General features: G+C 42.0%; 1 protein-coding gene across 2 annotated transcripts in view; it reads left to right on the top strand.

Moving 5' to 3' along the window:
- The first annotated feature begins 768 nt into the window (after positions 1–768).
- Positions 769–24370, top strand: part of METTL24 (methyltransferase like 24) — a 68497-nt gene continuing 44895 nt past the window's right edge. For both annotated transcript variants that reach the window (XM_077779980.1, XM_077779979.1), the window contains exons 1-4: positions 769–832; positions 4422–4520; positions 11136–11275; positions 20058–20286. In XM_077779980.1, coding sequence (XP_077636106.1) covers positions 11151–11275; positions 20058–20286 — 354 coding nt within the window. In that variant the 5' untranslated portion in view covers positions 769–832; positions 4422–4520; positions 11136–11150. The remainder of the gene's footprint in view (positions 833–4421; positions 4521–11135; positions 11276–20057; positions 20287–24370) is intronic.

Genomic DNA, 24370 nt, shown 5'->3' with positions numbered 1-24370 from the left:
AATGATAATTGAAAGGGATGATAAAAGCTAGTGGTTTCCTTGGGGTAATAATCACGAACTGCTGTCAGACAGATTCCAGCAGGAACATTACTTTATGTGAAATGTTTTTTAAACAGCTCGAGCAAAGCATTAAGCTAGAGCACTTCTAAGGCATCTCTGCTGTATATTCCTATTACGTCTCCACCTGAGATTCCTCAACTGATAGTTACTATTCCAGCTGCCATGTTTAGCTTCATTGTGGCCAACAATCGGTTGGAAATGAGAAATAGGAGATTGCAGTCAGGATCCTGTTTATGGCTTCTGAAGATAATTCTGTAGTTCTGCCATATTGATTCACCCTATGGATTCACCATTATTGATCTGTGAAGTTATTTTTATGTGTTAGTGCAGGTGAAGGGGCTTCTACTGTGTTTAAAGGTGTCTCTTTAATGAAGCCTTTGGGTTTCTTGCAGTGGAGACTGCTTTCCACAATCTGCATTTGTGTTTTTTGGCATTTATTTTGGAGCTCTATTTAGATCCTCCATCTCTGTGGACCCCGTTATCCTGTAGAGATTTGTGTCAGAGCCCCTACAGAACTTCATTGCGTTTATTGGGTTATAACTGTATTAAGTTCTGATCCAAAGCCTGGAACAAATGCCCACTGAGTGAATGAATGACTCCCTGGTTGAATCTCATTGCTTCTTTCCAAAGGGTGCTGTGCAGAAGACCTTCTATTTGTCTCTCCAGATCCACCATCCACTTTTCTCCAACTGCTCTGCACCCCGAGAGGCTGACTTTGCATGGACCAACCATAGACTCCCTCTCCTCTGCCTTTTCTTGGCTTTGACAGTAGGTGTGTGTATATAATATGACTGGATGTGATAGGGCTGGCTTTGTTCCTTTATTAAATGGCTTCTCCAGGGGCGCCTGGGTGGCTCAGTTGGTTAAGCATCTGACTTCAGCTCAGGTCATGATCTCACGGTTCATGGGATCGAGCCCCGTGTCGGGCTCTGTGCTGACAGCTAGCTCAGAGCCTGGAGCCTGCTTCAGATTCTGTATCTCCCTCTCTCTCTGACCCTCCCCTGCTCACTCTGCCTCTCTCAGAAAAAAAATTATAAAAAAAATTTTTTTAAATGCCTTTTCCATAAAGTTTCCCTCTCTGGGATCCATAAATTCCTCTTACTCTTGCTCCTTCAGGCTCAGGGTTTGTAAGGGCTCTCTGGTGCTACCTGTCGTAGATACTGCATTATTGATTATCGGTTTCCTTAAACCCTGCCCACACCTTTATAAATAGTCTATTAAATTCTTCTCAGATTAGCCAGTTGGAAGGAGCCTATTGTATCCTGCTAGAATCCTGACTGATATTTGCCCAAGCCACCCAGATGACAAAGTTAGTTATAATCTAGATATCATACTTGCATTATTTCAAGTAAACGGTCTCTTTGAGGCCAGTCTGCCTCCAAATTCAAATCAAATATAGCCGGGGTCAGCAAACTACAGCCTTGTGGGCCAAATCTAGCCTGCAACCTATTTTTGTAAGTGGAGTTACATTGGAACACAGCCGTGACCATTGGGTTACTTACTGTCTGTGGCTGTTTTGAGCTCCAACAGGAGGCGAGGAATTTGTATGGCCTGCAAAGCCTAAAATATTTGCTGTTTGCCCCCTTATAGAAAGAGTTTACTGACCCCTGATTTGGAGGAAGGCCATTATGTGTGAACTTCATCATTTCTATCAAGAGGCTCCTGGTCCAGATGCTGGGGCACTTGTGAGTGGCCGCGTGATAAGGACATGGGGAGGTTCAAACCCCAGGCCTAGACAAGCCTGCCTGAAGCTCTCTGTGTGGCTGTGCTGAGGGTACTGGCAACCTGGGAAGCACTTCGTCGTTTGATGCAAGAAGAATATGACCAGGCAAAGCTGGGAGGCGTTTATATGTAGATGTGCTTGTAATTTATGATTTCATAAGTAACTACTTCCTGAAAAGAATTGCTCTCCCTAATTTTCAGCATTTCCCTGCGGAGTATCTGTCTCCCCCATCAAACTGGGCACTTCTTGGAAGAGTCCAGGTTTTATTCATATCTGTGTTGACCAGTGTCTGGCGGAGAGTGACCGATGCTCAAAAAATATTGTTTGACCACATGGTAACCAGCATCTACTTCAGAGAAGAAAGAAAAGTAGGGGGCTGGTGGAAGGCATTAACTGGGAAGATATATTAATGTTCTCAGGCTTTCTCTGATTAGACTGCCTGCTCAGCCTTCACAGAACAAGAACAGCTCTAAGAAAAGGCTGTGTTCCCAGAAAAGGTGCTCCTCAGGGCAGACTGCCTACATAATTTGTGGGGCTTGGTACAAAATGAAAATGTGAGGCCTCTTGTTCAAAATGTATTAAAGGATATCAAGACAGTGTCAGCAGAGCATTAAGCCAAGCAGAGGCCCTTCTTAAAATAGATTTTTTTTTTAAGATTTTATTTTTAAGTAATGTCTGTACCCAGCATGGGGGCTTGAACTCACAACCCCAAGGTCAGGAGTCGTATGCTCCACCGACTGAGCCAGCCAGGCGCCCAAGCACAGGCCCTTCTAAGACTGCATACGTTGCGTGCCCACGAAACTGGCAGCTGAGAATAAGGCAGCCTGTGGGAAATCAGTGAGGATTCCTTAAGTCTAGGGGACTGGAGGGCACTTAGCTACCACAGGGAGGCACAGACCTGTCTGGATGGTAAGACTGTGGGCTCTTGGGCTTTGTGCGACGATATAAGGCTAATTGCATCTAACCTGGAATAATGCTTATTGCTTAAAAAGTGTTCGCATTTACCTCAGACCCCCCATGCCAGGGCGGGAACCTCGAGCCTAAGCCCACACACCTGGCTTGATACTGACTAACCTGCTTGCTCCCTCACTCCTCCTAGCTTTTTAACCCCAGGTCACCTAGGCCACCCCATCAGGGGCAACCCCNGGGGGGGGGGGGGTGGGGGGGGTGGAGGAGACAGACAGTTCCTGCTGTAATACCTACTCTTAGTCTGTTCCGGCTGCCATAACAAAACAGCACAGACTGAGTGGCTTGTAAAGAACAGAATTTATTGCTCCCAGTACTGGAGGCTGGAAGTCCAGGGTCAAGGTGCCAGGAGAGCTGGTTTCCAGTAAAGGTCCTCTTCTGGGTTGCTGCCTTCTCGTCAGGTCCTCACATGACAGAACGGGCTAGGGAACTCTCTGAGGTCTTTTTGTAAGAGTACTAGTCGCGTTCAGGAGGGTCTACCCTCATGACTTAAGCAGTTCCCAAAGGCACTGCCTCCTAATACCATCACCTTGGCCATTAGGATTTTCACCTATGAATATGGGGGAGGGGAGCACACACATTCAGACCATGGCAATACCTGAGTGAAGAACAACGTGTATGCGTGAATGGCCCATTTATCTGTCCCCAGAACCTTCCCTTGCCTCCTTCCTCATCGTAAAAGGGGGTTTAAAAGCCCAGGCTAAGCACTGCGGGAATCCCTGTGCCTGGACACCCAGAGTCTTTCCTGACTCAGACATGCACCCTGCCAGCAGCTGGGGCTTCTCTCCCCCGACCCCCTTCCCCACCCTGTACCCTGAGCCCTATTCTCCCCCTGACAATCACAGTGAGCCTCTGGGAGGTTTCTAAGTGGTGAGAAGTACAGGTGGCGGACTTGGAGCTTTAGGAAGGACTTCATGACTAGTGCTTCCTTTGACTGAAGGGATCCCACTTAAGTTTCTTCCAGACCACTGCGACCCCCCCCCCCTTCATCCTTCCCACCACCCTTGCTACACAAGGGGGCCTAGCGTTCATCTCTCACTGCTGTGCTCATGGGGGCTCCTCATGTCCTCTGCCGAAAGGCGGCAGCCCCTTGCTGGAAGGCTATCCTTGTCAGCACTGGTGGTGACAGCCCCGGGGTCCTCTCTTGCAAGTGCACAGTCCCAGATGCCAGGGATGCTGAGATCTAGAACACTGAGCGGTGCCGCCCTCGTCTGCCTGTGCTGGGGAAGGCACCCAAGCACCCGAAGGACTTCAGGCATTGTGCCTCAGCAGCAAGACTGGCCCTTCAGGAGGGACCTGGTTCTGAAGCTTTAAGCTTTGGAAACTGTAGTAGATAGGGGAGCTTTTCTTCACATGGGGGAGAGGCACGGGTAACACAAAGCCGCAGGAGAGAGCCTGACGGGGTCAAGTGGAGTTTGTAAGACGTCCCCAGGCCTTTGCAGTCTTCTGCTTACCAGGTGGCTGGGCTTTCTCAGGCCTTGTTTGCCTCCCCGGGTCTGATGTGACTGTAAAGACAGCAGCTCCGAATGGGCTCCCCACGACCTGTGCGCAGACACGTTCATTTTGCAGACAAGAAGCAGCCAGGCACCCCAGCTGATGCTCTGTGTCCTTCCCACCCCCACCCCCAGTGCCTCGACCCTTTACACATGGACCTGTTTTCTATCTTTTACAGGGCACCCGGTGGCATATAGATCTCCAGCCGTGGGCAGGCCCTGCTCAGTCCCTGGATGAAGAAGCCTTGAGGTTCCTGAGATACATCAGCACCACTCAGGTTGTATTTCAGGTGCAAGTGGCTTTGGAGACACTGTAAAAGATACTGATCAACCCCCTTTAAAAACGGATTTGGTCAGTGAGGGGGTGGGGAGATTCTCAGGGACTCCTGGCAGGGACTTGATAGGGAAACCATTTCTGGGGCCTTGAGGCTTACATTTCTCCACTTACTTGAAGGCAGATAAGATGCCTACTATTTGCTTCAGCATCTTCTGTCTTCCAGGGGTATTGTCATCTTGAAGTGTTTTAATGATTCATCCTGACGTGTTTTTAAAGATCCACTTTAGCAAATTGCTTTGGAAAAAACCATTTGAGGTGACAGATTCACACCCGTGAGTAGGCAGTCAAGTGTGTCATAAAACAAAACCATCATCTGGAGGTTCAAGTTCCATTTTGGATTTGGAGGCATCTGCCTTTTTGCTTTCTTGCCACAGATGCTTGGCGGACAGGGACCCACCAGGCCAGGGAGCAGAGGGGACATTGCGGGCGGTCCGCGAAGCAATGAATCCAGGCACTTCCGTCTTACGGCATTTACAGTCATTATGGAGTGACTTTAGTAGTGACTTAACACATTGTGGCAGCTCCTGCCAAGGCTGTGTCTGTGCCTCCAGCAAGTAAAGGGACTGTCTATTAAGGAGAGTCTATGGCTCTTGACACATTAATCAGAAGGTTCTGTCCTCAAGTAGCCTGATCCTGGAGACAGAGAAGCCTAAGAGAAGATCAAAGCTGGAGGGAAGCTTTGCCCCGAACCAAGAGGTATTAGTAGATTAGGAACTCACCCTGCCTATAAGGCGCCTAGGCCACGTGGGAAGGTAGCCTGTGGAGCTGTTGTGGCACTGAGGGTCTCAGGCTTTTCTGATGTCCCTTCAGCCCCCTGGCATCCCACTTCTTCTCCCAAACCTTGCTGGCAGCAAAACCCATTTTTCATCCGTGGAGAGAATATGTTTCTAGGTCTTTAGAAGACTGGGGGTAAAAGAAAGTCCCATTTCTCATATAATGCAGTCAGACAACTAGATTTTAATAGCTGTCACCTAGACATGGAAGGGAAAGCTTGTTGAATTCATCATGAGTTATGGGATGATAAATTGATCCCTGTGCTTTACATAATTTCATCTTATTTTGCTGCTGCAAATTAATTTGGTGGACTTTCATAGACTTAATTAAAGTGCTGAAATTTTAATTGTACAGTTTGGTTTTACATGAAGGATGAGAAGCCGGACCTCTTACTTGACTTTAAGAAGCCCTTAGGGCACCAGTTGAAAAATGAGAGGCGTTAAACTTACGAGTTGGGTTTGAGAACTAGGGGCTCCACCCCCCCTCCAAATAAATTGACCAAGTAAAAGCCTCTAGATTCCATTTTATATGTATTTCGGGTTAATGTTCTAGAACTTATAAAAGGCATATTTACTTAGAAGCAGCTTGCGAGGCATGAAAGGGTTGTATCAAGCCCCTCTTGGATTTTTTCCCATGAGTTATGAGCTGAGAGGAGAAAATTTTTGAGGAGAAAAGAAAAGCATCCCACAATGCAGTGTAATGTGACCCTGAGCAATTTATTTTGCTTCTCTGGTTCTCAATGTTCTGATCTTCAAAAGAATCAGGTTATTAAATTATTTCTTAGGTTTCTCCTGGTTCTGTGACCTTGTACTGTGCCGAGAATAGTGTAGGATTGATAGTAAGTAGTTTCAAGCACCTGCTTCGGCCCAGGGACTGTGCCAGGCCCTGGGGATACAGTCCCTGCCCAGAAGCAGCCAACCAACTAGTTGGAAAGTAGATACATGGACATATATTCAGCTTGATGAGCCCAGTTGATTTATGAAGTTCACTAGAAGGATTTTCATCCTCCAAAAAAACGGAGATAAAGTTCCAGACCTCACAGTGGTTTTGTAATCAGGGGTCATTTTACCCAGGTGAAGTCCTGTGCTTTTCTGAACTTCCAAGTCACCAGGAAGCCAGCAGGTGGGAGCCCATCAGAGATGACACTGACTCTTAATCAGAATCTTCTGCTAAACAGTGTTCCTTCCCTATCTCTATGTAATGCAGAGGCAGTTTGTTTGTTTGTTTGTTTGTTTTTGGCTGACTTAGGGGCTTAGGCTTCATTTAGAATTCATCTTGACAATGAAAGCCTACAAAACTGGAAGAATATTAGAGTCACTATTACCTAAAATTTCCGTAGTTAGCAGTAGTGAGTCATAACAGCCAAGGGGGAAAAAAAAACCTTCTGAAGGTACTAAAGCAAATTCCACCCCCATTCTCTTGTGCTGCTTAAAAAAAAATTATCTTCCTCAAATCTGTGTTCAAGCTTGTACAGCAAGGCCCAGCATTTGATGTGCTCATCATTGATTTATTCATTCTTCAATTCAGCAAGTATTTGTCAAGCACCAGTTCTGTGGCCGGCACTGACTGGGATATAAAACCTGAATTAAATATGTAACAGACTGGCAAACAGCTAGGATGCAAGAGAAGTTGTGTGTTTTCTGACAGGGGTGAACAGATGGGTGTTGGGGGGGGTGCTTCCCTAGGCCAGGGGGGCTTGGAAACAGAAGCACAGGGCCGGGGACAGTGTGGCATTAGACTTTAATAGGATGGCACTCCTGCGCTTGCATGCTGTGGTGGCCCTGATGGCATGATTGGAGACCTGAATTCTTAATGAAACCCCAGAGGATACGGTGTTTGGTAGTGTGTATGCAACATCAAGTTCAGTTTAATTAGGTATTGTTTTCTAATGTGAAAGATCACAATTACATCTCTGAGTTCTGGAGTTGATGATACACTGATGCTAAAAAGAAATGGTTAAATCATAAACGCAGTGCTCTGTTCTAAGGGAAGGCTCCAGATCCAGATTTTTATGTCCACCCCCAAACCATATGCCTCTAGGAAGCAGGCCTTTCAGCACAAAATTAATCTAAACAACAGTTGCTGTTTTTTAAAAAAAAAAGTAGATCCTAAAACATTATCTAACTACCTGGCTATCTAGCTATCATCTATCCAAACAGCCAGCCATCTACCCATTCATCTATCCATCTCTCTATCCACCTATCCATCCATTTAACTATCTAATCATCTATGCAACTATCTATTTGTAAGAATAACATAAAAATCCAAGCCCTGGAGATGCAGACTCTACGACTTTGTAACAGTAGTATCTATTATATTTACTTCTATACACACACACACACACACACACACACACACACGGGGATAAAAGCAACAAAAATACAACTTTCTCCTTAGATGTTGCCTTTCAAAATAATAGTATTACATGAACATACAGTTGATCATTGAAGTGATTCTTGCCAGAAGTCCCCAAATTTTGAGGGCTCGCTTTGCCAGATTGTACTTGTGCGTTGCCAGAAATTCTATTCCATCTTTTTGGGTGCCAAATGAAATGAGAATAAATTAATCCCTTTAAGGGGCACCTGGCTGGCGCTGTCAGTGGAGTATGCGACTCTTGATCTCAAGGCTGTGAGTTTGAGCCCTGCGTTGGATATACAGATTACTTAAAAATAAAATCTTTAAAAAATTGGTTAATCCCTTTAAGTTAAATAACTAAAATGTATTTCAAAAAACATTTTTTCCCCCTGGAGTTTCTCCTCCTTTGTCTGGGCCCAATTTGCTTTTACAGCTAAAATTACAAGGGGAATTAGAGAGAGAGAACATAATTACTGGAGTTGGAGCTTAGCTAGGAGTTATTGCCCTTGCTTATTTTGCTTGTGAGAGTTTATTGAAGCCCTGGTCATAAATCTTAACAAGAAAGTTTGAAAAATCAATATTTAATTAATTTTTAAGAGCTGAATTTTACTGAGTGCTCCTAGTTGTTTTCAAAAGCTAATGTCTATCAATAAGATGGTTAATAAATGGTTAAAATGGAAAAACCCATGATATGTATTTTTGAGCTAGGAGAGGTTAGCAGGGAAATTGAATGGAAAAGAATGCCATTCCAAAAGGGGTATTTCTGTGCAAGATGAAATCTGTGGAAGAAGAAGAGATGCTTAAAGTGTTACCTTTAATAAAATAAAACTCTACTCCCCAACGTTGGCAAAGTAAGGGCAACTGAGCCTCAAAGCCATGACTCTTGGCCCTTAATAGTACCTGATTCTTAGAGGCCTGTGGCTAATTATTGTTGCCTGCCTCTGACTCTTTGTTAGGAGTGGGGTTGCAGGGGCTGCTGTTTTCATTTTAAAGCTCTGGCCCAAGTGGAGCTTTCTTCCCTTAATTGGCTAAGGCACAGGTGAGGCCAGGCTGGAACCTTCCAGAGGGGGCTCTACAAAAGGGTTCCTGTAAATTCACAAGACTACCTGCATAAGAATCACCTGGGGCAGCTTATTAAAAGGCCTGTTCCCAGGCATCAGTCTTAAAGATTGACTTTACAGAGTGGGTCTTGAGAATCTGTATGTTTCAGTCCCTCCCAGGGCCATCAGAATGTAGGTGGGCTGTACCTTGGGAAACACGGAGGGATGGGTGAGAGAGGAGTTTTAATGGTGTTAGGAGGGAGTTATGAACAAGAACCTGTGAGCATCCGTATCATGGTCTGTCATATGGAGACTCTTTGGGAGAAGTGCACACAAATAAATGGGAATCATCAGACCACTTTAATAAAAATACTCCAGGAAGCTGACCTATAGCAAATGGCACGGACTTATGAGGTCCAGGTATGCTTTCGGGGCCTACAGAACTGCCTACCTATCTGCCTACCTGCAGGGTGAGAGGAGAGGAGAGCATGGGACACAATGACAATGAAGATGCTGATGTTTGGGGCATAGTAACCAGCCCACTAGTAAGACAGGCCCAATGAGCACACTGAAATTTAATTAGATTAGCAGTTTTTCCTTCCTTGGTGGGTGAGTGGGGACTAGGAGATGGGCACACAGAGGCATAATTTCCATTTATTTGTGGGTGAATAGGAGGAAATGAATTATACAAATTAACATGCTGATATACCCAGTTAATAAATGTATTCTGTAATAGTTGCTTGAGAGAAGATTCAATTCAATTTTCTATTTTTTCCTTTAAATGAGGGTCATGGGTAGAGAAGTAGAAAGATGTTGGTGATGGAAAAGAATATATATATAGGGTTTCACATTTAGACTTCCCTCTAAAATGTCCAAATCCTAGCAACAGGCTCTCTCATTTACCTCTCTGATAAATAGTGCTGGATGATTTTTCCAGGCCAGTAGCCATAGATCACAGCAAAAGTAAGGGAGATGCTGTATCAGTTGAATAGGCTACATGCATATACTCTTTTCAGATTAGAATTCTGGAAACTTCCTTAAATAAAAGAATTGGGCAAATCCAGAATATCTTCTTTTTTAAAATTTTAAGAAAAATTGTTTTAATGTTTGTTTTTGAGAGAGAGAGAGAGAGAGAAAGAGAGTCAGAATCCAAAGTAGGCTGCAGGCTCTGAGTTGTCAGTACAGAGCCCGACACGGGGCTCAAACGCATGAACCCAGAGATCATGACCTGAGCTAGAGTCGGACGCTTAGGCGACTGAGCCACCCAGGTGCCCCCAGAATATCTTCTTAAGAAGAAAATCATTTGCTGTTATATTTTCCAGTGAATTAAAGCAATGAACCTCCTTTGCGCCTGGAGCAGTCTGTTTGTGATATGACATGGAGCACATTGATGGCGATGGGAGTTTTGAGGGATTAGGGGGAAACTGATGCTCAGTAAAGTGCTCCTGGCCACAGAAGAATACCTTGGCCATAGAATGTGCTTTCTTTGGCTCCAGCCACCTCAGTCACGCACACTGTGCCAGCCTCAAACACTAGTCAGAATTCCTTACACAGTATATTTGCTTAATGTGCATTTGAAATCAGAGACTTTCTTTTGCTTGATTTAGATACACATTCGCCTTGGTTTCCTTATCTAATTTTGATGGGTGAGTTAAAAGAAGTGCTTTGGTTCGCTCAGGAAGAGCTTCCTTCCTGTGTGGGGCTCACTCTTCTCCCATAGGAGGAAGCTCATTAGAACAGTTTATCACTAACAGTATGGTCTTGAGAGCAGGGACTATGAATTAATTTTACTCGACTTTGATCAGCTGTTTACCTCGGCTAACTTGTGCTACCTTTCTGCACCATGGTGGCCCCGGTTTATCTACCTGAGATAAGGAATTGATTATCTGTATCCCTCTGAGCCCTATGCTCGCAGTCAGATCTCACAACTTCCAGTAGAAACCCTGTGGGTTACAGACCTCTGTGTTTTGCCAGCACTATTCTCCACAACTGAAATGTCCTTCTTGATCTCAGCTTCTGGGTCAACTTCAGTTCATCCTCCAGGATTCACACCTCTCTGCAAAGCTTCTCGGGACCCCTCCTTTCTGCCACCTTTGCTCCTGACCTGTTCTCCCTTGCATACTCTGAACATACGGCTGTAGCAGTTCTTCCCTTCCCTTCAAACCTGTCTATAGTCTCCACGAGGTTCCTTATAATCCAGTATTTGGAGTTCCTCCAAACATTTGACAGCAGTCTTGTGTTTCCTTGGGGGGAGAGGAGTAGTTGGCACTGGAGAAGGACATAACTCTACTGTTATGGCTTTCAGGGACCGGGGAAGCAGTAACTCCCCACTTGCCATTTATCATCCAGTGCTTTAAATTATTCACATTGATTTCCAATCCTTGCAGATTGCATGCAATCACATGAGCACAGACAGCCTAGCTACCGACTCCAGCCCTGCAAAGAAGCCTTGGTCAGTCTGTCTTGATGACAGGTTTGGCTTAGCTCATCAAATCCGCAGCAAGCAATGCCGCCTCTACTCTTTAGGGTAAGTGCATTTTACAGCAGAAAACCAAAAGTCTCCTGCAGGTGGCTAAGGTGTTTTCACTAACACAAAGTTATGAACATAGCAGTGTTTAACAGGTGCTATACTTTGCCTCCTATAGTCTGTTTCAGACTCATGTGTCGCTTAGGTAACTTTGGGCGCTTACAGATCACCAGAAGTGGCCAGGGTAATTTTCTCTCCCCTTCTGCTGGGGGTAAATCGGCAACTTCAGTTTTCAATATGACGATGATCCTCTTGGTGAAGCCTGTGATCGCCAGCTAGAATTATAGCATCCTTACTACAAAGAGGGGGAATGTTAAGAATTAAGGGGAACAAAAGAACAGTAAGCATATTAAGGATTTTACACACATTTATGAGGAATGACCCAAGATGAATGGCCACTGTTGGATTTTTATGTTTGTGCCAGCGGTAAATCTGTGTGTACTTTTACGTTAAAAAGAAAGAAAAGGGAATTCTTGGGAAAACAGTGTGATTTTGTCAAAACTGTAGGAAATAATAATATTCACCTATTCAGGCTGGAAAATGACCTAAGTGTACAAATGGATTTAGAGGGATTTTTGTCAAAGGGCGAATATAAATTAATGAGACTATTTCATGAAATATACTAGGACTCACATCCAGTCCTGAACTTACAAAAGTGTGTTCCCCCCCCCCAAAAAAAAGGGGCAGGAAAGTTGCTTTTCTTGGGATCACCCTGTTCCGTAGACTTTTTGTGGAAGCTCTGTGGTTCTCAGGCAAGATCCTGGAGGTCCGTTACAAAAGCACTGCAGACCCTAACAGGGTCATGTGCTTGTTTCTCACTAATCAGTTTCATCACCCTGACAATTCACACACAAGTGACAACTGCCAACCCAAATCCTAGATGGTAAGGGGTGGAAGCAGACGTTTGGGTCTGTGCCCAGAGGATCACCATCGACATCAGACTTTGCCAAACAAGAATTCTTAGTTGTAGTGACTGTGGACTTTTTATAAAAACGCAAGGTTCAAATAAGAGTCCTGGGATAATGGAAATGTATATCAGTGGAGCTTGAGAGGCAGTAGGCACTTGCTATGTATTTGCTACATAAACGATTGCTCAAGGGTACAGAGAGCAGGGAGAGACGCTGGTTATGCTGTGATTTAAACCTGGAGGCTGAGGCTTGGGAAATTGGTTGCCCAGCCACTTGATTAGAACAGAGGAGAGCCCACCAGCTATGTTGCAAGATTATAGAAAGAATGAGAAGTTTTGACAGTAGAGTTTATTTTCTATCATATTAAAAATGTATGAAAGTAGGTCATAAAAATAATTGCAGAGTACCACATGCAAATTGGAGATCTCAGCTTGATCCTGGTTTCTTGTTCTGAGCTGCCTTCATATTTTACTTATTATTTTACACCCTGGAATAATTTCATTTAAAGCATATCATTGAGTACAATGAAATGAGGAAAGCTGTTTGGGGGGAAATTTTTAAAATTCCTTTTTGCTTTCCTTGTACTTCAATGCCATTAGATAAGATAGTTTCACTGTAAGATTCCAGATTACTTCCTGTGAAAACATAGTTTCTTATTTTCATTTAAATGTTCACTATTCAAACTCAACTTTGTAAAGAGCAGATTAAGAACAGTTGAATTCCACTAGGAAGAGACCTGAATAGACTAGAAGGGCCAACAGTTGAGTCAAAACCTAAAAATGCTTAATTGAAAACAGGGAACTAAACAAATATTTCTGATGGGTAAAAAGAAAAAAATGCTTGGATTGTGGACACACCTGTTGGTTGCACTGTTACTCAGGACTGACGATCAGGACAAGCATACCCCCTTCTTAGGCAGATTGCTTGCCTGGGGGAAGGTAAATAGCCAGCTGACATCTCCATTGATGTTGAGAGAAGAAAGAGACCAGCCCAGAAGTGGTGGTCCTAAAATAGGCACAAGAACAGGGAAGGTGGGCCCTGGATGCTCAGCGTTTGGGAATAGTGGGGGAATAAGTGGGTCGTGGGATCCCTACCCTAGGCAGTAGGTGCTCAAAGTCCCAGGGCTGTGGCCAATCTGTGCCCAATCATTCCCAGGTCAACCAAGGATGATCGATAAAGCCCAGCTGGGGGTGTCCTTCCTACAGGAAGAAAGGAGTCTGAGGACACAGGGACCAGAAGACAAAGGCTGAATGCCCTGCCTTCTGATCTGTTCCCCACCTTTCCTCCACCCCAGGAACTGAAGCAGGAATCCCCTCCACCTTATTTCGGGGTCTGGAATGTCTTTACTAGGAGTCAAAGCTCTTTATTCCACAGTTAATGTGAAAGCGTTTTTCTGGGAGAGTGCACTCTGGTGAAGTTCAGTTGAAAATTAAAATCAGATCCTTTTCAACTTTGAAATTGGGTAGAATAGACCAATTAAGATAGGGGAAGGTGCTGTACAGGAAGGTTATGTTAACAGAGGAAGGGGAACAGAAGAGAAAGGAGAGGTTGCTTAGGTGTTTAGGGAATAATGTCATCTACCTGACCTCTTCAGCCTGGGGTGGTGGGGGGCTGCCCTGTAAGTCTTCTCCTCTGTGAAGGGGGAGGGATGGGGGACGGTGGTAGCTGAAGCAAATCAGGAAATATCCCCTAGTTTATCCTTCCTGCCAAAGATTTTTTTTTCAGAGGTGGGAGTGAGAGTGGAAGAGAAAACTTGAGAAGAGATAATACGTAGGTAAACCTTTTTCACCTCTGTTTTTAGTTCCCTGGCTGGTGGTACCATTTGGTTTCAAGACCTAAATTCTCAGCATAAGACAGAAGAACACTTGATAGATGACATATGGTTAGGAAACAATAGTATCTTACACAGAAAAGCTGGGACTTCCAGGTGCCAAAATTTTTCAACTTGTAATAGTTTAATGAACACAGCTCATAATATACATGAGTGAGGAATCAGAAAATCATGGACCCAAGGATCCTTTTTAGATAATTATTTTCCCTAATCACCACTCCCCTATGAAACTTTAATGCCAGAGGTAAACTGTATATCTGTTTATGTAATATATGCACCTGTGCTTTATATGTAAAAAGAGGATGTTTTTTTGGCTTCCAAGAATGGATTTTTGCCCCATTAGGGGTGGTGCCATCCCTGTTGATAATATGTGTTTTGGACAAAATCTTGACATTTCACGCAATGTTGTTTAATACAAGGTAATAATTTATAAAATGTTTTTTTTTTTTAATCTACTATTCAGTGTCATTTATGCTTTGAAAAACCCAGAACAGACCATGAAACTCCTGGGGAAACATGATTGTCTTTACTTCTTCCAACCCTGATGCCTTTAGTGGTCACAGTTAGAAGCCTCTCCTGTACCTGCTTTTATTTTATTTATTTTTAACAGCTTTGTTGAGGTATAATTCACTTACTGTATAATTCACTCTTATAAGGCATACAATTCAAAGGTTTGGGGTCACTACAGTCAAATTTAGAATACTTTCATGGCCCCAAAGAGGAAGCCCTATACCCAGTAACAGTCATTTGCAACCTGAACACCTTTCCCGCTCTTCACTGCCTAGGGAACCACTAGTCTCCTTTCGCTCTGTGAATTTGCCTATTCTGGACATTTCATGTAAATGGAAGCACACAACATGTGGCCTTTTGTGACTTTTTTTTTTTTTCACTTAGCATCATGGTTTCAAGTTTGTCCATGTTGTAATATGTATCAGTACTTGATTCCTTTTTATGACTGAATAACATTCCATTGTATGGCTACACCTCATTTTATTTATCTACTCATGAGCTGATGGACATTTAGGTTGTTTCTACCTTTTGGCTATTGGGAATAGTATTGCAATGAATATTAACATGCAGGTTCTTCTGTAGACATTTAGTTTTTACTTCCCTTGGGAATATACCATTTTATATTCCCACCAGCAATGTATGAGGGTTCTAATTTCTCCACATTGTTGCCAACATTTGTAATTATTGGTCTTTTTTGATTGTAGCCACCCTAATGGATGTGAAGAGGTGTCTCATTTTGATTTTGATTTGTTTCTCCATATTAGCGAATGATCTTGAGCATCTCTTCAAGTGTTTACACTTGGAAGTTTTGATTCCTCAGGAACATAAAGGACACTTACCTTAATACCCTTGGGAATATTTTTAAAAGAATAATCAAGGACCTGAAACAGTACCACATTCATTCCTTCTATCCTTCAGTAGCATTAAAGGGCATGCAATTGCTAGCACTGTAGCTGGTCCAAAGGACACCTTTGTAAGACTTGGGAAGAAGCACCCCCTCAGGAACCTTTACTCCCACCTACTAGAAAATCATCATTATGGTGACTATGATGGGAGTGGTACCCTCTAGAATTGTTGGGTGCACGACCCACACAACCACATTTAGGAATCTTGATTGTTGCTCTCTGAGACATCAGAAGAGGAGGGTCAAGATGGTGACTGTTATTCTGTTACCTTTGGAAATTTAGTCCTATAATTCTCCCCATTCCTATTTCTTTAACAAACCTCAGATTTGATGCCCTTTCTCTGCTGAAGAGCTTGTCATGATCTCAAACTCTCGCCTTAACATATGCAGAATAATATTCATAAGTATTAGTTATACAATTTTCTTTCTCCCCCATGTAGAGAGATAGGTTATAGTCTTCATGAATGTTTACATATTTGAATACACATATTAACTGCTTAACTATTTCAAAAATGGCCTATAGCAGGAATTTCCAGTTGTCCTCCAATATCCATTCTTTCCTTTTTCCTTTGGAAACAGAACTGAGTTTAGCAGGGCCTCTGGCCACCTTGCTGAAAACTGCATACTCTAGCCTTCCCTGAAGCTGCAAGTGGCCGTATGACTAGCTTTGAGCGATGAGGTATGAGTGCATGCGATGTGTGCAACTTCTAAGCCATACCCTAAGAGGAAAGAACATGACCTTCATCCCCCCTTTACTTCTGATTGCTGGAATGCAGACATGGTGGCAGGGAATGGGATGGCTAGTTTAGATCATGAGATAGAAGCCTGTGATCTACATTTCTTGCTTCATGAAATATACATTAAGTAGAACATTCTTATAAAGTAGAATTTTCTGCAGTGAATTCTCTTTCTAGTTAAATAAGAACAGCAAATGATTTCCTTAGAGACTAAATATATTTTTGCTGTAATAGTTTTGCTTTATTTTATAATTTTACTATAGTTGTTCAGAAATCTTTCTTCGTCTACGGCCATACCACCCTGAACGCGCCCGATCTCGTCTGATCTCGGAAGCTAAGCAGGGTCGGGCCTGGTTAGTACTTGGATGGGAGAAATCTTTCTTCATTACTAGTTGTGAACTTCTTCAGCTCAAGGGTTATGATGAATTTATCTGTCTGTCTGTCTGTGGTGTCTAGTATAGTACCTTAGACATATTGAAGTGCTTTGTCAATATTTGTTTATAAACCAGAAGAAGACAGTGAAACATTGCCTACCCCATGCCATGCTAGGTACTGTACACTACATATTCTAGGAATTCCAGACCCTACCTAATTTTCTAGTTTTCCCTCACTTGGGGCAGCATTTTATAGATGACTCAGTACTTGGGAGTCAGAGATAAGCAACAATATTACACTGTGTATTAACTAACTGGAATTTAAATAAAAGTTTGAAACTAAAAAAAAAAAAAAAAAGGAAAGAAGCTACATTTACACAGTCCTCTTCTTATGGAGCTTTACCCTTTAGTAACTGGCAATTTCCTAGATCCTTGAGATCACAAATATTCCTTTCAGGGTTCTGTGTCCTGTGCTCGTTCTCAGTGAGGGGCAGTATAAAGAGCACATGCTTTGGAACTCCCTGGATTGGATTTGACTCCTGGTTTCCCTACTTTGGGCCAAGTATCGCCACATCTCTGTATATTACATTTGCCTTTCCTCTTGCTTTTTATACCCACCACAAACTTGGCTAATTTAAACTAAGCTTGAAGAAGTACCATTTTGAATAGATGGAAGTAAGAATTACAGACCTTGATTAAATCAATGCAGTTTATTACTTCCCAATATAGTACACTTGTATATTAAGTGTATTTTATTTACTGAAAGTAATATAAGTTAACCCCCCAAAATTACAAATGTCAATAGTTTCATGTTATTTAGTGTATCCTACAAAATAGTTCCTCACTATTGGATGATTACCTTAAACATGTATGTGTGTGCTTATGATATCTCTAATAAAGAAGACTACATATATAGAGAATTTCTGGAAGGATACACAAAAAATTAGAAACTGTGATTATCTCTCGAAATTAGTGGCCAAAATTTCTAGTGGTAGAAAACTTCCTTTTTATTTTCTCTATTTCTTTGACCTCTTCCTATGTGTGTTTGTTATTTTTTCATTACAAAACTTTTTGTTTAATGGAAAACATAACAATATGTAATAAAGTGCCTTACTAACAAAAAGTTCTTCACAGAACCATGTGTGGTTCATTTAATCCTAAAAAGTTTTTGAAGTCTTGATTAAAATGCACGTTTTAGAGTAGAGGATGTTTCCTTGAATATACTATTTTGAAAATTCACTTAGAAATTATTCAAATTTCTCTACTCTAGAAAGTTTATATACAAATTGTATTTAATGAGTGCTTTTTTGACATATGTTCTCGTAGTAAAACTACAGAATTGCCATTTTCCATTGGATGACCCATAATAACACTGGTTTGCTCATTTTAAGTTTCAACATATGCAGGTAAGTGAAAAAACCCTTGGAGCAGGTGAATTTGGCAACATTCTGATCGATATAGAAAGAAATCTGTCTATTAAAAAATGTAAGTTTTACTCAACTCTTGGATTTATATTTCATGGCAGGTTTATAGGTTAGCTGTTGCTGTGTAACAAATCACTGTAAAATTCAGTAGCTTAAAACCATTATTAATTCTTAACTTCTGTGTCTACAAATCAGCCCGGCTTCAGTTGATGGAGGCTGGGCTTAGCTGGGAGACTTTACTTCAAGGGGTGGTGGCTAAGGGCAGTTCTGCTGTTCATAGAAATCTGGCAGCTTGGTTGAGGTACCCCTGCCCTACATGTGTCTTATTTTCCTGAGACTGGTGAGCTATCTATGATATTATGAGGATGGTACGAGAGAGTGGACAGAGGTACTTAAAGCCTCGGCTCAGGACTGACATACTGTCACTTCCTTCCAAAAAGCAAATCACCCAGTCAAGCCAGAAAATCAAGGGGCAAGAAAAGACACTGACACTGCTCATGATGAGCACAGCGTGGCAGTAGTGTGGATGAAGGGGGACAGAATTAGAGCCAGCAAGTCAGCCTGCCACACCAGGTTAGATAATGGAAAGTTTGAGGGGAAACTAGGGTAGAGATAACAATAGTCTGAGTTGTGTGGGTTTAGTAGGAGGTAAATAGGAAACAGGATCTCTCAGAGGAAAGGGGTGATATAGTTTTGGAGAAGGGTGCAAGCCACAAGGGGAGAGAGAATTGTAGCTGAGGAACAGCAGAGGGCTGACACGCCATGCGTCCAGCGAGGGCAACAACAGTATAGCAGGAGTGAAGGGAAAGAACAAGGCAAACAAGAGTAGTAAGAATGTCTAGGTGGAGGGAGGATCTCTGTACTGAAGGCTTATTTTAGTTCCCTAACATCAGGTAGGTAATTGTGAGCCAGTGAGCTTGTACATTTCCACATTATGAAATGTCTGCAATGGTGGAATCTAAGAGAATGAAGCATTTCTGCACCGGGTTCAGGTTTGGCCAATGTCTTATAGATACCCTTTGAGATTTTGGCATCTTACACCACATCTAATTATAGTATTTTGGCAAAGAAGCTGTAATCAGCATTTAAAAAAGATAATCCTTTTTCATTTAATTTCCTGTTTTTCATCCAAGCTGATGCTTTAATCAGAGTGATGAATATTTCTCCACCAAATAAGGAATATGAGTAAATTAAAAATGTGTAAGTATGTGAATGTTTCACATGATGTGCTACAAAGTGAGTACTTAAGTACAATTACATTTTTTTTTTAACATTTATTTATTATTGAGAAACAGAGAGCATGAGCAGGGGAGGGGCAGAGAGAAGGGGGGGACACAGAATCTGAAGCAGGCTCCAGGCTCTGAGCTGTCAGCACAGAGCCTGACGCTGGTCTCGAACCCACAAACCGTGAGATCATGACCTGAACTGAAGTCGGACGGCTTAACCGACTGAACCACCCAGGTGCCCCTTAAGTACCATTAATTCATAATTTCTTTCTCCCATTGATGTGAATTTAGGTGACGTGTCTCTTCTACTTCTTAAGTACTAGATCCAGTAGAACCATACATATTTGCCTTTTCTTTAGCTGTACTATTTTGAAATGCATTTTCATTTCTAAGAAAACAGATACTGTCTTTAAGTCAGGCTGCATGCATCATGCCCATTCGAATGGAGACAAATTACCTCATTAGTAGACTGCACCTCTCCCTAAGGGAACTGATCCTGGCGCTTATATTTTTGATGTATTCTGAGAAAACCTCTTAAGATTACTGGATAGTCTTGTTTCATTGCTACTATGGTTTACATCTTGAAAAAGATTAATTTGCTATGTCTTCTACATGTTTGAACATGTGATTCTCTCGTCTGCATTTAGCAGATAATTTCTCTGCTTGCTTTTTATCCAGAAGCTTTTAGCTATAATGCTTTTTGTGAAGGAAGCAGGTTTATTGAGTGTGTACCGTTAGCCGTGTGTTAAAACAGGAGAAAGCTAGACATGAATAAGAAAATTGTCCTTAGAATTGTCATTTTATCAATCCAACACTTTTGCTTCATTGTATTTGTGTTGTTATTGATTTCCATCCTCTTTCTTTATAGGCTGGGGAATGATGATACCCAATTTGAGGTTAGCATGGCCGACCATGGATGTGAAGTACATCGTTTTGATCCTAGTGTTAAGTCAGCTCATATCCTGGAGAGTCCACGCCTTTGGTACCACCGCTTGTCCATTGACTGGAGGGACCCCCATCCAGCTGTTGCTGCCCCCAGACCGTACAGCAACACCAGGAAACTGGGAACCATTTTGAATGAATTTGGGCATCACAAGGTGAGATTTTTTCCATTTGATTTTATAATTAAATAAAGTGAACAAACTGGTAAACTTTAAAAAATGCAAACCAAGAATTGGATGGTTGAGGATCCCGTTTCAATTTTACTGATGATCACCCATCACTATTTACAGAGTCAGCTCTGTAGACATAAAGTTTTGGCAAGGATAGAGATCTTAAGTTGATTTGTAGATTGTAGTTGCTGTTGATTAGCGCTAGAATTTTGGCCAAGAATGGGCAGGAACTAAGAAACCTACTTCTGGCATAGGTTCAAGAGTCCCATTTTCATTTGGCAATCGATTTAAAATGTTCAGACAGAGCAAACTACTTATGTTGGCCTCAAATACAGAAAGTACTCAGAGCCAGGTTTTTGTTAGATAAGAGATTGCTCAGGTATCATGTTTCTTTCTGTTGTAACAACTATTTGGGGGCTCTAGGCTCTTAAACACCAGAAGATATGTATATCTTTGATTAAAATGAACTTTGTAAAATTGAATGGACATTATGTGTGTTGCAACTGATATAATTATGTCAAAAGATGTCAAATCCCTACAGGCATTTTATTGTGAATGGGTAGCAAAAGGAAACTCAACCTCTGAACTGTGTTCCTGGAAAGCAATTTTTAGGGTAGACCTGAGCCAACTGCATTCTATAGGCAAATACTAGATAATTCTCCTGAGTGTACTTGGCTTGCATGTGTTTGCTAACCTGCTTGGGCTGGGCCTGCTTTGCCTTCATGTTCTCAGCCAGAGATGGCATGTGATTTGGAACATGCCAAAATGGGTGTTTCTGAAAACCAGTGTACATGGAACTTAATTTTAAACTTGAGTTGGCTGCTTGATCTTTAACAAAAGGGCTTTTCCTCTGCTTTGTTCTTTTTCTCCTCCTCCGCTCCCTCTTGCTTCTCTTCCTCCTCCTCCTTCTTAAAAAAATAAAACAACCAACTTCCCTTTAATTGGACAGCAGGAGCTTCTTCAAGAATGACTTAAAGAATTTGCAGCTCTTTTAACCTGTGATTAACTATTGATTTGTATTTTGCTCTGCCATTGACAGTCATTAGCATTTAATAATTTGGAACCTAAATGAAACATATATGGGATTTGCGGGGTAAAAATCTCTAAACAGAAACTGATGTGGGAGCATGTTCCAGAACTTTATTTTCTTTTTGCTACCTGTTACCTTCAAAGACCTGGTTTTTGACAGCTGAAAAATTACAGGCTTGACTCTCTAGTACGTCAGCTCTCAATTATTCAGAGAGCTAACTACAGATTCTTTGTGTTCATTTGGGAGTCTTGTTGCTCTACCATAATGTTCTTTGCACCCCGGCCCTGTCTACACTTACTCTTTATTTTATTTATTTATTTTTTAAAATTTATTATTATTTTTTTTTATTTCTAGGAGAGAGAGAGAGAGAGAGACAGCGTGAGCAGGGGAGGGTCAGAGAGAGAGGGAGACACAGACTCTGAAACAGGCTCCAGGCTCTGAGCTGGCAGTCAGCGCAGAGCCCGACGCGGGGCTCGAACCCACGAACCCTGAGATCATGACCTAAGCGAAAGTCCGACGCTTAACTGACTAGGCCACCCAGGCGCCCCTACCCTTGCTCTTTAAAGACGGAGGAGAGACTGCCTTTCTCAATGATACTTTAGCAAAAGATCTGGTAAATGTGAGGAGAAAAGAGGGCTTTGAAAAATGACATGTGGATACCATTGATCTAAGCCACGTTTCCTGTGGAAAATATGTTTTCAGATAACCAGGCTTGCACCCAAATTGTGTTTGCTTAATTCCCTAGGAGCTGCAGGGGCAAACCTGTATGCTGCTGATGAAGCATGCAATCTTTTATGCCGCTCCTAGAAAGCGGAAATATATATAGTAGTACCTAAAAAGGATAAAAGATTTTTTGTATTCCTAAGGTTATTTTTATTAAAAACATTAACATTAAGACATTATCAAAATAAAAGTATTCTGATAAATACTTATTTAAAAACATTAATTTTTTAAGTGTCTATTTATTTTTGAGAGAAAGAGAGAGAGAGAGAGTATGAGTCGGGGAGGGGTGGGGAGAAAGGGAGACACAGAATCGGAAGCAGGCTCCAGACACCGGACTCAAACTCAGGAACCGTGAGATCATGACCTGAGCCAAAGTGAGACGCTCAACTGGCTGAGTCATCAGGTGCCCCTATTTACAAAAACATTATAAAACCTAAAAATAGTTAAGGTGGTTAATTTTATGTTATGTTATGTGTATTTTACCACAGCAAAAAAAAAAAAAAAATTGGGAAAACATGAAAGTGATCTGGCTCAGAATTGCCAGGTATATATTGCTGCTTTAAAAATTCTCTACTGAGGCACCTGGGTGGCTCAGTCGGTTGGGCGTCTGGCTTTGGGCTCAGATCATGGTCTCCTGGTTCGTGCGTTTGAGCCCCGCGTTGGGCTCTGTGCTGACAGCTAGCCCAGAGCCTGGAGCCTGTTTCAGATTCTGTATCTCCCATTCTCTCTGCCCCTCCCCTGCTCACGTTCTCTCTCTCTCTCTCTCTCTCTCTCAGAAATAAATTTGAAAAATAAAAACAAAAAACATTAAAAAAAATTTTTTTAAAACATTAAAAATTCCCTACTGAGGAATTTAAAAGATACTGATACTCTTTCATAAGTGTTTGTGTGCGTGTATGTTTGAATGCTGTAAAACAAAGCAAGAAAAATGAAACCCGTTGGTGAGTGATTGCTTTCATTAGGAACATGCATCTAGAAGCTAGGCGGTACCAGATAAAAGGAAACTTCATTTCTGGCCTGCAGCAAGCAAAGTCTGTTTTCATTTTTCTGCTTGTATACAGACTGGTCAATAGGATGTGGCTCTGGCAGGGAAAGCAAATAGAAAACATACACACACACGCACACACACACACACACACACACACACAAATATGTGCATGAGCCTTTCCTTCTTCACTCATTTTTTTCTGCAAGTGACTTTAGAAACCAGAGGGTTTTTAGTTGTTTTGTTTTCACTTCACGAGGTTAAACTATTTCATATAGTTTGGTGATGTTTCTCCATGTTAAGCTGTGATTTTTCTTCTTTATCCACGCCTACACTCTAGCCCCTCAGGCTAAAAGGAAAGGCAACACCCTGACACGGTGACAGAAAGATGCATGTGGCTTTTGTGCTGCTTTTAAAACTCTTTGGTAATTTACATTTCAAACTGTAAATCAAAACCCTTTCTGAAGCATCAGGTGAGAGAGCAGCAGCATCCGGAAAAGCAAATGAACCATAAGCTATTATAGCACCTGGATCCAGCATTATTAATGACTTCTCATTGCTCATATACTTGTTGCTGTAACTATGCATAAGGATTTTCCCAGAATGGGACTAGAAATATCGAATCTGAAATTTCTGCTCATATTAATCGTAATGTATGCTTTTTTCCTAAAGTCTTTATCATACAGAGTATTCTAAATAATCCAGGCTGATGAAAGAGATATTATTAGCTTCAGTCTTAGCCATGCTGATGATAATATGAATAACAGGACTGCCTTAGGCTTTACCTCTGGAAGCTCAGTAATTTCCGTTTGAAGCTCTGGTTCTCCAGATGCTTCAAGGATTTTTGGCAATGGGGCATTTAACCACCCTGGCGCTCAGTTTGATCACCAGTGTAATAGGGACAGTAACACTACCTGGATGGATTGTTTTTGAGAAGTACATCAGAGAACACAGTGACATTGACAAATGATGATTTTAAATTCAGGGGACTTTTTAAAACAATTTCAGTAAGGTTTCTACAAAATTCTATAGAAAACATTTTGTTTTCTTTCTTTTTTTCTTTGTTTTCAGGGAAAATATATCAGATTTCCCTGGAAGTTGCTAACTGCACCGAATTCCACTCAAGAGTTTTTAACGAAAGCTCTGTGTGACACTGAAGGGCAATTGGTTCTTCAGACGTGGTGGTAGAGAACTGTTTTTGTTTGCTGCCCTGGGGCACTGAACAGCTTTGCTGGCGATTGTGTAGAAAGAAAACACTGTGCTGTAGATAAATTGAATAAGCCGCTGAGAATTAATACAAAGTAGAGGTGGGGCACTGAGGCCTTGGGCAG

The sequence above is a fragment of the Crocuta crocuta genome, unplaced genomic scaffold (genome assembly GCF_008692635.1).
Source record: "Crocuta crocuta isolate KB4526 unplaced genomic scaffold, BGI_CrCroc_1.0 scaffold147, whole genome shotgun sequence".
Taxonomy (NCBI): domain Eukaryota; kingdom Metazoa; phylum Chordata; class Mammalia; order Carnivora; family Hyaenidae; genus Crocuta; species Crocuta crocuta.
Note: the sequence above shows the minus strand (reverse complement) of the source record. Positions and strands in the feature narration are given on the sequence as shown.